The sequence below is a fragment of the Cervus elaphus genome, chromosome 30 (genome assembly GCF_910594005.1).
Source record: "Cervus elaphus chromosome 30, mCerEla1.1, whole genome shotgun sequence".
Classification (NCBI taxonomy): Eukaryota; Metazoa; Chordata; class Mammalia; order Artiodactyla; family Cervidae; genus Cervus; species Cervus elaphus.
The window spans coordinates 12,493,457-12,506,482 of NC_057844.1; the positions used below are offsets into that span (position 1 = coordinate 12,493,457).

The following is a 13,026-nucleotide window of genomic DNA, read 5'->3' on the forward strand; positions in this document are numbered from 1 at the left end:
CAGTGCTGTTTAAATTCCTCACTGGACAGAAGAAAAACAACAACAACAACCAAAAAACACAGGCTCTGATATAACTAACACCCTCTTGGGCCTGAAACGTAACCGTCAGAGCACAACACAAGCCAGCGATCTGTGAGCGGCGCCAACGGGGAACTCCCCCCGCGGGCGCGGGGCAGGTGCCTGAGGAGACCGCCTCACACACGCCCCGCTGGACCTTGCCGCGGGCGCATGCGCGCGCCGCCACGCTCGAGGGGGCCGGGCCCCGACCGCCATCTTGCCGTGCGCGGGACTCGCGCCGCGGGTCCCAAAGCAAGCCTGGGCTTGCGGCGGGGTCCTGTCCGGACCGCCTTCCCCTTTCCTCTGTCAGACCCAGCCAACAGCCCTAGCCGGCCCGCCCAGCCCAATGAGCTGATCCGAGGCTCGCAGCTCGACTCTCAGCCGCGGCTTGCCCAGGTGCCCGTCCCGCAAGGCGGTGCGCGGGGGACACCTAGCCTGCCCCTCCGGCCGCCATGCCCAACGTGCAGCTGCCACCCAAGGAGAGCAACCTCTTCAAACGCATCTTGGTGAGTGGCCGCTGACCGCGCCGCCGGCGGCCCCGCGCCTGGCGCGGCCGGGTCGCCCCGCCCCCCTCGGATTCTTTGTTTTTGTGGAAATCCGCACGCCCGCCTCGCCGGGCTGCCTCCCCGCTGTCGTGTCTCTGGACAGCGCTTCCAGGAACTTCCCGCCGCCGTCACCCTGGGCCTGGGCGCGGGGAGCGGCCTGCGCGCTGCGGTGCCTGGCGGCCGGCCTCGCCGGCTCCTCGCTCCTGGTCCTTCGCAGTTACCTTTAGCCGTCACCCCCGCGCCCAGGGGTGCTGGTTCGCTGCTCCGTGTGGAATCTGTTGCACAGCGCGCGCTGACACTCAGGAGAGAGGGAGCGAGTCAGTGGCGGGGCGGGATCTGGTTTATACCGGTTCCCGGGAGCTAAAACCTCGGACGGAGACCGACCCTCCCTTTGATCGAGAGGTTTGTCTTCTTTTGGTGGTCAGTGTTCACCCTCTGAGAAGTTACTGACTGGAACTGCCATTTTTAAGTTATAAATTCGAGCACAACTCTTAATTGCTTTTTAAAAAATGTTATTTTTACTTTAATTGGAGGATAATTGTTGTATAATGTTGTGTTGGTTTCTCTTATATAGCAACGTAAATCAGTCATAAATATGTCCCCTCCCTCTTCAACCTCTCCCCCCGCCCAATCCGCCCAATCCCTCTCTGTTGTCACAGCGAACTCGGATTGCATTTAACTCGTAGAGGCCCTGCGGTGAGCCAAGTGATGAAAGCTTCTTGGGGTAGGCTGGGGTTGCACTTGAGGGAGCATTCACTTTGTTTTGTAGCAGAAAGAAACCTGGGAAGCAACGTGGAAAATGCGGTGAAAGTGTTAAATCTTAATTTTATATGGTGCTTAGTGTTGAGCTGAAACTCCAATCCTTTGGCCACCTCATGTGAGGAGCTGACTCAATTGAATGAAAAGCCCCTGATGCTGCGAAAGATTGAAGGCAGGAGGAGAAGGGGACGACAGAGGATGAGATCGTTGGATGGCATCACCGACTCAGTGACACGGGTTTGGGTAAACTCGGGGAGTTGGTGATGGACAGGGAGGCCTGGCGTGCTGCAGTCCGTGGGGTCGCACACGACTGAGCGACTGAACTGAACTGAGCTAGTGCTGAGGAAATAATGGGAATGAGTGTAAAAACCTAATTGTGGCAGAACGCTTCTTTCGACTTTGCCTTTATTTTTTCTTTATTTTACTTTCATTTTTCTTATATCTTTATATTTTTCACAATGTGGAGTTGGAGAAGTGAATTTTTGCCCCTTTTGGGTGAGCTGGTCTGTTATTGTTATTTTTTTTGTTTAAGGAAGCTGAAACATGTCAATGAAAAATCATCTATATAAATTGCTAGTTGGATTTCAGGATATTTGCATTTGTACATGAAAGATAACAACGCTTTTTTTTGTCTATGTGGATATTTTCTAGTTCAAATCATGTCATCAGGAGCATAATGAGAAACAACTAATTTATTATATTCTAGTTAAAAAAAGTTAAAACTGCTGCTGAGTTCACTTTATTGCCCCCCCGCTGCCGCCCCGTCCCCCCAATTGGGAAATGCTGACCATTTTTAATGAGTATGTAATGTTTTTATAAGCTTACATGACTTTAGGAAGATGCTGCAAAATGAATTATTTTATCATCTCAAATTGCAGTAAGTGTGGGTAAAACTTGGCTGGGACAAATTCCATAGTTTTCAGAAGCCTGTCATAGAATTATTTTTTAGTTTTGTTGTGGGCCAAAGTGCATTGCCACCAACAGTAACTTTTAAATGTTAATATTCATTGTATTTAAACATCCAAACATGTTTACCAGGTGGCTTATCAACATAGTTTGCATAACTTGTTCCTGCCTGTCTTATTTCCCCAAACTGGCTGTTAGCATTATGTTTTGTTGAATTCTGAAACTACTCCATTGCTCTTTACAGAGGAGACAGTCAAACCCAGGAATAGTAAATGACAGTGTAGGGGTCTCTGTCTGGTTAGTAGCCAAGTTGAAACTACAATCTGTTTTTTCTACTTAGTATATATTCCTTATTGAACTTAATAAGACTTTCCTTTAACCTGAATACTTGGATACGGGGGATGACTACCTGGGTTTGAATTGTGGCTCTGACACCAGCTGTGTAAACTCAGTAACTATGCCTCAGTCTCCATCTAAATGGAGATTACATGTATCCCATAGGCTTTCCTTGGGATTTAAGTAAAGAGTAAATGAGAAAAGCACCTGACACATAGAAAATGCTTCCAGGAAGTGTTAACTATTATTATTCCTGTTGTTGGTAGTATGATATTACTTCCAGATCACTTGGTAAGGCAGAAAAAAACATAATATTTCTCTTTTTCTCCTCTTCCCCAGTAGTTCCTTCTGCTTGTTTTTTTCTTCTTGTCTTTGTCAGATGAACTCCTGTGACTAGATTCAGATTGTTATTTAAAAAAATTTTTTCTTTTTTTTAGTTCTACCACTTTATTGCTACCAACCCATCTCCCTCCACCCTCGTGCACACATGCTCAGTCATGTAACCCCATGGACTTCAGCCCGCCAGACTCCTCTGTCCATGGGCTTTTCCAGGCAAGAATACTGGAGTGGGTTGCCATTTCCTTCTCCAATTTTTAAAATTTTTATGTTAAAATATTTTTGGAACGGGTAATATGTTAGCATGATTCAAAATTCAAAGTTTTCCTATCCTGTCTCCCCAACCACTAAGGTCTGTCCCCCAGAGGCCATGAGTTCAGTTCAGCTCAGTCGTGTCCGACTCTTTGCGACCCCATGAATCGCAGCACGCCAGGCCTCCCTGTCCATCGCAAACTCCCGGAGTTTACTCAGACTCATGTCCATCGAGTCAGTGATGCCATTCAACCATCTCATCCTCTGTCGTCCCTTCTCCTCCTGCCCCCAATCCCTCCCAGCATCAGGGTCTTTTCAAATGAGTCAGCTCTTTGCATCAGGTGGTCACAGTATTGGAGTTTCAGCTTCATCATCAGTCCTTCCAATGAACACCTAGGACTGATCTCCTTCAGGATGGACTGGTTGGATCTCCTTGCAGTCTAAGGGACTCTCAAGAGTCTTCTCCAACACCACAGTTCAAAAGCATCAATTCTTCGGCGCTCAGCTTTCTTTATAGTCCAACTCTCACATCCACACGTGACCACTGGAAAAATGATAGCCTTGACTAGATGGACCTTTGTTGGCAAAGCAATGTCTCTGCTTTTTAATATGCTATCCAGGTTGGTCATCTTTCCTTCCAAGGAGTAAGCATCTTTTAATTTCATGGCTGCAATCACCATCTGCAGTGATTTTGGAGCCCCCAAAAATAAAGTCTGACACTGTTTCCATTGTTTCCCCATCTATTTCCCAGTGATGGGAAGTGATGAAGTGATGGGAGCAGATGCCATGATCTTAGTTTTCTGAATGTTGAGCTTTAAGCCAACTTTTTCACTCTCTTCTTTCACTTTCATCAAGAGGCTCTTTAGTTCCTCTTCATTTTCTGCCATAAGGGTGGTGTCAGCTGCATATTTGAGATTATTTATATTTCTCCGGACAATCTTAATTCCAGCTTGTGCTTCCTCCAGCCCAGCGTTTCTCATGATGTACTCTGCATATAAGTTAAATAAGCAGGGCGACAATTTGCAGCCTTGATGTGTTCCTTTTCCTATTTGGAACCAATCTGTTGTTTTTTGTCCAGTTCTAACTGTTGCTTCCTGACCTGCATACAGGTTTCTCAAGAGGCAGATCAGGTGGTCTGGTATTCCCATCTCTTTCAGAATTTTCCACAGTTTATTGTGATCCACACAGTCAAAGGCTTTGGCATAGTCAATAAAGCAGAAATAGATGTTTTTCTGGAACTCCCTTTTTTGAAGATCCAGTGGATATTGGCAATTTGATCTCTGGTTCCTCTGCCTTTTCTAAAACCAGCTTGAACATCTGGAAGTTCTCGGTTCACGCATTGCTGAAGCCTGACTTGGAGAATTTTGAGCATTACTTTACTAGCATGTGAGATGAGTGCATTTGTGAGGTCATGGTGGAGAGGTCTGACAGAATGTGGTCCACTGGAGAAGGGAATGGCAAACCACTTCAGTATTCTTGCCTTGAGAACCCCATTAACAGAGGCCATCAATAAGCCTCAAAGACACTTTTTCTATGAATACTTTTCCCCTCCAGATGCCACCCCTATTGGCCAGAATTAATCTCTTTCTTCTCCTTTGCTGGTCCTGTTCTGTTTTGAACTTAGAAGACTGTACACATTGACTGTGTTGAGCAGTGCTTATTTGTCTAGAATCTGAGGATGCAGCCATGTTTAAAACAGTCAGGATCCCTGTTCTCATGGAGCCTACAATATGATGGGAAAGACAGACACTAAGTAAAAACGAATAAGTAATAATGTTAGGAAATGATAGCCCTGTGTAGAAAATAGAGCAGTATCAGAGTGTGTGTGTGTGTGTGGGGGGGGGGGGTACAGTAAGAGGCTGGCAGTATTAGAGTGGTCAGGTAGATGATGTGGAAAACTTGATCATAAGGAACCAGCCGTGGGAAGATCTGGGGAAGAACAATGTTTCAGAGGGGCAGAGGCCTTGAGGTGGGGGTGAGCTTGGCATGCTGAGTACTAGGGAAAATAACCTATAACCACAAGTTGAGTTAAGGATGAGGTGTTCTCATAGTTAATGACTGCGGAGGCCAGACATGGTTACTTAGCCTGGCTGGTGGCATTTAGGAGTAAAGAGGTTGCTTACATTTGTGTTAGAATAATTGATGGAAAGACCATGGTCTTTGAAGTCAACCCAGAGTTTGCAACTAAGCTGAGCCACTATTAAACAAATTTAATGAACTTTTAAGTTTCTGCATCTGTGAATTGGAGATGATGACACCTACCTTAAGGAACTGTTGTGAGTCATAACACGTTTTGTACAGACACATATTAGTTGCTCAATAAATAGCAGTATTTTTTTGTGTATATGCTTTGGTTCCATTCTTGAAGTAGCAGAGGCTTTTAATGCAGTTTCTAGTATTTTTCTTTGTGATCACATATGTTTTTGCTTTTGGATTTTGAATAAAAGAAAGCTATAACAGTGTATTGATTGACAATAAGGGGTTTTAAAAAAAGTATCTTTTCAAATATTTATTTATTTGTCTGCACCAGGTTTTAGTTGCAGCATGCAAACTCTCAGTTCCGGCATGTGGGCTGTAGTTCCCTGACCAGGGATTGAACCTGGGCTCCTGCTTTGGGAGTCTTAGCCAGTGGACCAGCAGGGAAGTCCCAATTTTTTCTTTATTTTCTGTAAAAGTGAAAATACTCAGATACCAGTAAGTAACAGAAGTACACTTCATGTTATAAGTGATTTAAATTGGTATAAAACCTTTCCATCACATGTTTTAAACCTAACTTTGAATCTTGAATTTAGAATTGGTACAATACAATGAAGTTATTCCATGTGTATTCATTTTGTGTAATAACTTTTCTTTTTCAGAAATGTTATGAACAGAAGCAATACAAAAATGGCCTCAAATTTTGCAAGATGATTCTTTCAAATCCGAAATTTGCTGAACATGGAGGTATCACCTGTGAGATTCCTTTGAGAAAATCTAATTCCACAATCAGATGGAAAGGATTTCTAACAGTGAAAGAAGAATACTTCGCACTTTCCATGGCCTTGTAGCTCTCTTAGAGTCCACACATGTTTAACTTTTTAAATTATGCCTCATATCATTCTTATTCTAGATTATTTCCTTCAATATCATGCTTAGATATATTTATAGACTTTACTTTTATTAATAGATGAGAAATAGTTGATCTGTTGGTAAATAAGTGGCATATATACCTCTACTTTTATAGACCTGATTTCATTTGTTGCTTTGAATAGGACTTATCCTTTGATTTCTTATGTATAAAATTAGAACAGTATTTGCAACACTGAAGTAGAATGAAGATACAGTCAAATGGATTTTATTTTTTGGTAGATGTATTGTTAATATATCTGCTCATCTTCATATGTAAATAGGATACTACTGATTTACATTTGGATTATCTTGGTTCTTCTAGCACTGATATCAGTTAAGTCTGTATTTTCTTGTCTAATCCTTTTTCGCTGGTGACCAGTGCATGGTAAAAGGATGAATCAGGTTAGACATGTAAGTTATGGTCCTATAGCAGAGGAAAGCCAACTGGGTCTCTGAATAATTCTCGAGTAATTCTCGAGACTTGAGTAATTCTCGAGACCATCTTATTAGGAAAATAGCCTGGCCCGACTCAATTTCTAATAATGTTTAAAGCATTCTTTGAAGGAAGTGGAAAGAAGTCTTTGTTTCATAGCATTTTAGAAATTAAAGCTTATTTTCAAGCTATTTAGCAATAGAGTAGTGTTAGTTGCTCAGTCGTGTCCCATCCTTTGTGAGCCTGTGGAGTAGAGCCCGCCAGGCTCCTCTGTCCATGGGATTCTCCAGGCCTTTATCCAAATGGGACCTTCTGGGGAAGTTCATTATGTCAAAATAGATAAAATAAGATGTTTGATCATAGGAGCCTGAACTGTTGGATCACCATATTCTGAAAACCAGAGTCTAACCATTTTTCTTTCGTAATTCGGTCTTGTGGGTTATTGAGAGAATTATTTCATTCTGTATAATCTTCCTTTAACTCCCTTAAACATGTTCTTGGGTTAGTTACCACTCGCACAGTCCAGTGTTGTGCTTTTCAAGTGCAAACTGATCTTAATTAGCCTCAGTGGACTTTGTTGGAATAAACTTGCAACCAAAAATGAAGTCTGGTCCAGTATGAAGTAGGGTGACTTTTAAATTGTGTACATCACTTTAAGGTAGATTGAATGATTTTGTGGAGTATAAATCAGATTGTTAGATTTTTAGTAGAAATGACCTCAGGTGAAAGGTGAGGTCAGCTGCAGTAGATTTAACTCAGCAGGACTCAGGACCCTGCTGTGTTACCTTTTTCCAGCAGAATAATCTTAACTTCCTTTATAGAGTCTTCAGAAAGGCAGAGAGCTTTTTACCAGCTCAGTTCCAGCCTAAGGAATTTCAGAAAAGGATAGGGCTGAACTTTAAGCAGATACATAAATATATTTTTACTTTATTTGGAGAGAAGTTCTTCTAACTATAGGATTTAAAGGATGGATATTGTACGCATTGGTAGATCTCATATTAAAATAGTGCTAAGAGAATAATTTGAATCTTTCATGGGTAAATAGAGTTGAAATGTTTTTCAGAGACTTTGGCTATGAAAGGATTAACATTGAACTGTTTAGGAAAAAAAGAAGAAGCATATGAATTTGTTCGTAAAGGACTTCGTAACGATGTGAAGAGTCATGTCTGTATCCTTTCGTAGTAGTTCAGTAGTTTTAATTTAATTCATTGTTTTCTGTTTACTAGTTTTTCTAACTCAAAAAACTTCTATGGAAAAATTTAAAGCTGTAAGAAAGAGTGAGTTTAATGAACTCTATGTACCTATTGTCCAGCTTCCAATATTATCAACATTTTTAATATTAATTTCATCTGTTCCCTACCCTTTGTTTTTTGTTTATTGGAAGATTTTAAAAAGAATCCCTATGCACTGTATATTTACTGCAGTTGTACTTAGTGTAAGAGAAAAGTAATTTTGATAATTGTGTGTATGTGCTCATTCAGTCGTGTCCGGCTCTTTGTGACCCCATGGACTATAGCCCGCCAGGCTCCTCTGTCCATGGGGATTTTCCAGGCAAGGATACTGGACTGGGTTGCCATTTTCTTCTCCAGGGGATCTTCCCGAGCCAGGAATCAAACCCACATCTCCTGCGTCTCCTAAATTGGCAGGCGGATTCTTTAATGCTGCGCCACTTGGGAAGCCAACCTTGATAATTATATGTGACTTAAAACCCATTGTTTTTTTCATTTACATCCATAAACAGAGTGATCCTTTCCCCATTCCGAATGATTTACCTTATAGTAAACTTTGTGTTCCTTAAAAGTTTCTTGAACTTTACTTTAGAAACCTTAGAAGAACATTCAGAAGGAACTTGTAAGATAGATTTTATTTAGTATAACTGTCATATTGATTCTTCAACTTGGTTTCTGCGCACAAGGACTTGGCTGTTACTTCACTGCATACTTATCATATTTTTCTTTGGCTAGAACCCCAGTGTGTAAGAAAACAAAAATATTCTTTAGGGATGGATCATTGAAACTATTTTAATTTGTGATTTGCTTGTATGTATACTTATTCAGAATTCGCATATTGCCTTTTTATGTTAATGTTTTGCATTTAAATCATCTAGCTCTTGACCAGTATTGAACATCAGTAGTCTTAATGGTGTTTTTTACATATTTAGCTTAGGGTTCTCTCAGAATACTAAATACTTATTTCATTATCCCAGTGCTTATCCCAGAGTGAAGAGAAAGGGCATGTAAGATAGTTTTTGTAGCCCCAAGATATTCTAAGAATTTAATTTACATTAAATAAAACCTTACTTTTTGTGGTCTTTAATCACTAGTCAATTAAAAACATGTTTTGTAGTTGACTGAATGAATATATACTTGTTTTAAAAGATAATTGCAATTTTTGTATATATTCTGTTTTAATACACAGTGTTTGATATTAAGAGCATGTTGAGATGCTGGCCTAGGAAAGTGAGGGACTGGAGGTTGGGAATGTGAAGAATTCCTACCAGTAATTTCTAAGGTTACTTAAAAATATTCTATGAAAAATTTCAGAATGTCCAAAAATAGAATACAATAATGAAACCCTATATGCCCATCACCTGGCTTCAGTAATTTAACAACTGTCAATCAAGGCTGATATGGTTTCATCTTTTATCGCCTCTCTATCCCCCTCTTACTCAGGTCATTCTAAGGTAAATCCCAAACAAAATACCATTTTGTTAAGGTAAGCTTTCTGTTAAATATGTAATATAGTATATTCTAGTATCTGTGAATGTCTGTTTCCTTAACTTAATAGGTTGGCATGTGTATGGACTCTTGCAGCGTTCTGATAAGAGATATGATGAAGCTATTAAATGTTACAGAAATGCCCTCAAGTTAGATAAAGATAATCTGCAAATTTTGAGGGATCTCTCTCTGTTGCAGATCCAAATGAGAGACCTTGAAGGTTATCGAGTAAGTATTTTAGTCTTAAGTGTACATGTTTTTGCAATAGCTATAACTTAAAAGCATGTGAATTCAGAATGAGGTAAACTTAACATCATGTAGACTTGATTGTTAATTTCATTCTATAGTAGAAGGGGGAAGTCACTTGGGATCTCCCCTCCAGTGATAGTTGCAGAATTGCATAAATTGATCAAAAAGGGTAACTAGTTTATTCATTTAATGCTTTTTATTATAAAAGCTGGAATATCTCCTATGTGCTAATATTGGACCATATTCTTTGTGGGCTTGATATTTACAAATTTGGCAAACAGCTTTTATAATAGAAACCTAAATGTAGAGATTGACTAGCTTGCTTTATTATGGGTTAGAAAATACAAGATATTGTGAGGAGATTGCCATAAATGTAGTCCCAGACCATTACTGTCAACTCTACTGGGCATCTACAGGTGCTTATCCCACTTAGTATCCTAAATTCAATATGTTAAAAATGGAATTCTCCCCCCTTCTCATGTGACAGAGGCTACCGAGACTTAATAGTTCTCTTTCGATAAGTCTTCTTTCATTAACTTTTTTCCTTTTGCCCTTCTGCTGCTGTGTGAGTCCTTCTACCCTATGCTTAGACTTCTGCAGACGTTTCAAGGGTTCTGCTGAGCTTAGTAATGGCACTAACTAATTCATCAAGGTTGTGTGCTTTTTTTTTTTTTTTGGTTAGGACTTAGCAGCCTAAGTTTGGTGAGAGTTCAAATCACTTATCTTTAGAAATAAAGAAATTAACAATATTGGCAGGAGACTGGTTGCTAGGAGGGGCTGTGAAATAAATTAAAGAGCTGGTGGTTAGAAGTGAAGGACTCAAGGTCCTGGTGGTATCCAGGAACAGGGTGGAAAGGTCCCAGTTGAGAGTGTTGATAGCATAGGAGCTGTAGCCAGGGTGAGATACCTGAATTTATGATTTCTGGGTGGCAGTAAGGTCTAGGGTGTGGTGGTGGGAGTAGGTCCCTGCAACAGGGTGGAGATCATTAAAGAGAAGGAAATCTTGGCTCTAAGAAGATAGGTTATTGGTTGGTTAGTGTTAGATTTGCCCAGGATAATGGCAGGATTTGACAGAGAAATGAAAACTGAGTTAGACTTTAATGAAGTAGGGGGTGACAGAGAAGTAACGATGGAAATAAGGGGTGAGATTGATAAGAGCTTAATGCCATATTCCTAGAAGGAACAGACACTTAGAGGTGAATATTGTCCCAATCGTTTTGTCAAAGATAGCTTTTTTAAAGAAAGATCTAATCGTGCTTCTCCTCATGGCCTATAGCGTAGATGGCCAGCACGCATTCCAGTGACAGTCACAGAAGCTAAACATTACATTTTTAAAACTCATTGCAGCTAAGGTTTTTCATGAGACCCTGTTCCTCTAGGCAGTTACACTTGCTTAAAACCTGGAGACATACATGAACTACAAGGAAGCTGGAGTTGTGTAGGGAGGTTAGGTTTTGTGCTGGTCTGAAGATTTTGTGCTGGTCTTGATTCTTCTTGGCAACCAGGTGGAATTTCTGGTGTTTTCTTCCTAACGTCATAGACACTGAGCTGTCTTAAGAGTAGCAGCGGTGGTGTTTCTGCTAGAAAAGTCCAGTCAGATGTTTGAGTGTTTTCTCTGGCTCTGTCCAGCCTGTCTGTGGGCCTGTTACAACAATGTAAGTAGGTCTTAATTTTATATAATAATTTAATATGCAGGAAACTCTGCTTTCATTAAAAGCTGTCTTATTCTCTCTTTTAAGGTGTTTAGTTACCAGAAGACATTCTTGTTGTATAAAGGTAACTTTATAAGGCAGCCCAACAGCATTGACTCCACGGACAGCTTTTCAGCAACAGTCTTTCAGTGAGCGTTACGGAGTATTCCAGAATTTAAGTTCAGATGAGGAACATAGACAGTATTGGGTGGGCCCAGAAGTTCATTCGAGGTTTTCTGTACCATCTTCCGGAAAATCCTAGATGAATATTTTTGTCCAACTCAGTATTTTTGTTTTATTCTGGAGTTCAGTGATACTTGTTCACTCAGTTCATTAGAAAGGAATTAAAGGTATATGTTGTCTTAAAACTGATGAATTATATTTTAGAGAAACTTTAAAAAGTGAAAAGAGTTTAAAAGTTGTTTTTTTTTTTTTTTAAAGGAGACAAGATATCAGCTTCTTCAATTGCGCCCGACTCAACGTGCTTCCTGGATTGGCTATGCGATTGCATACCATCTACTGAAAGATTATGATATGGCACTAAAACTACTGGAAGAATTTAGACAAACTCAGCAAGTAAGAAGTTGATTTTAACATGTCCTTTCTCTACAAACTAAAATAGTTGACTTCTATATTGCCTCCACCCCTCAAGCATGAATTAGTTTTTCAGATCTTTGGAAAAATTGAAAATTTTTTGAAGTAATTGGAAAAAAGTTATAATGTAGAATTCTTTTATTTTGGCCATGCCATGCATCGTGCGGGGTCTTAGTTCCCTGACCAGGGATTGAACCTATGCCTTTTGCAGTGGAAGTGCAGAGTCCAAACAACTGGACTTCTAGGAATTCCCAATATAAAAATGTTTTTATGCTATAATTTCAATAATATTCAAATGAATAAAGAATACATGAAACTGAAAATAGTTTTGTGACTGTGGGAATTTCTTTAATATATATTGCTTTATATTTTATATAAATGTATTAAATACATTTTACTGTACATAGTAAAAAATAGAAAAATGAAAAAAATATAAAACAGTAAAATAGTAAAAAATTAGTAAAAATGCAAAAATATAGTGTGTGTCCCAAGAGAAATTAAAAAGATGTTAGCATTTTGCAGTAATTGCTCCAGATTTAATTATTTTTTAAAGAACTAAAATGTTCTGGAAAAACCAGTGTCCTCCCATGTCCCTCCCTAGAGGTAGCCACTATTGTGAAATTGGTATAGATCATTTCTAGTCATGTTTACCTTATGTATTAAGTCCATGAAAGTTTGCAGACTGTTATTTTATATATTTAAAATTTTACAAGAATGATACTCAGTTTTTAAAATCAGACATTCCTAGAGGTACATCTGTATTGATACATGAAGGGCTAGTTTATCCATTTTAAACTGCTGTTTGGTGTTCCATAGCTAAGGTTAATATACACTGTTTCATGTCTATTAAAAATTAGTGCTACGGTGAATATTCTTTTCTGCTGTTTCATTAGCCATATTTGTGAGTTCCTTTTCAATTTATACCTAAAACTGGAACTGCAGAGTTGCAGATCTGTGTCTTCAGTTTTACCCATTTGAAGCACTTGTGCTCATTTATATGCCCACTAGCAAGGTTTGATGGTTATTATTTGCCTATGTCCTTA

At 39.9% G+C, this 13,026-nt stretch overlaps 1 protein-coding gene across 9 annotated transcripts in view; it reads left to right on the forward strand.

Moving 5' to 3' along the window:
• The first annotated feature begins 261 nt into the window (after positions 1–261).
• The window catches only part of NAA16 (N-alpha-acetyltransferase 16, NatA auxiliary subunit), a 68,546-nt gene continuing 55,781 nt past the window's right edge, over positions 262–13,026 (forward strand). For all 9 annotated transcript variants that reach the window (XR_006338874.1, XR_006338875.1, XM_043891837.1 and 6 more), the window contains exons 1-5: positions 262–563; positions 6,050–6,134; positions 7,796–7,900; positions 9,520–9,677; positions 11,831–11,965. Coding sequence is in view for 7 of the 9 variants with exons in the window: in XM_043891837.1 (XP_043747772.1) it covers positions 510–563; positions 6,050–6,134; positions 7,796–7,900; positions 9,520–9,677; positions 11,831–11,965 (537 nt within the window). In the remaining 2 variants the exon portion in view is untranslated. The remainder of the gene's footprint in view (positions 564–6,049; positions 6,135–7,795; positions 7,901–9,519; positions 9,678–11,830; positions 11,966–13,026) is intronic.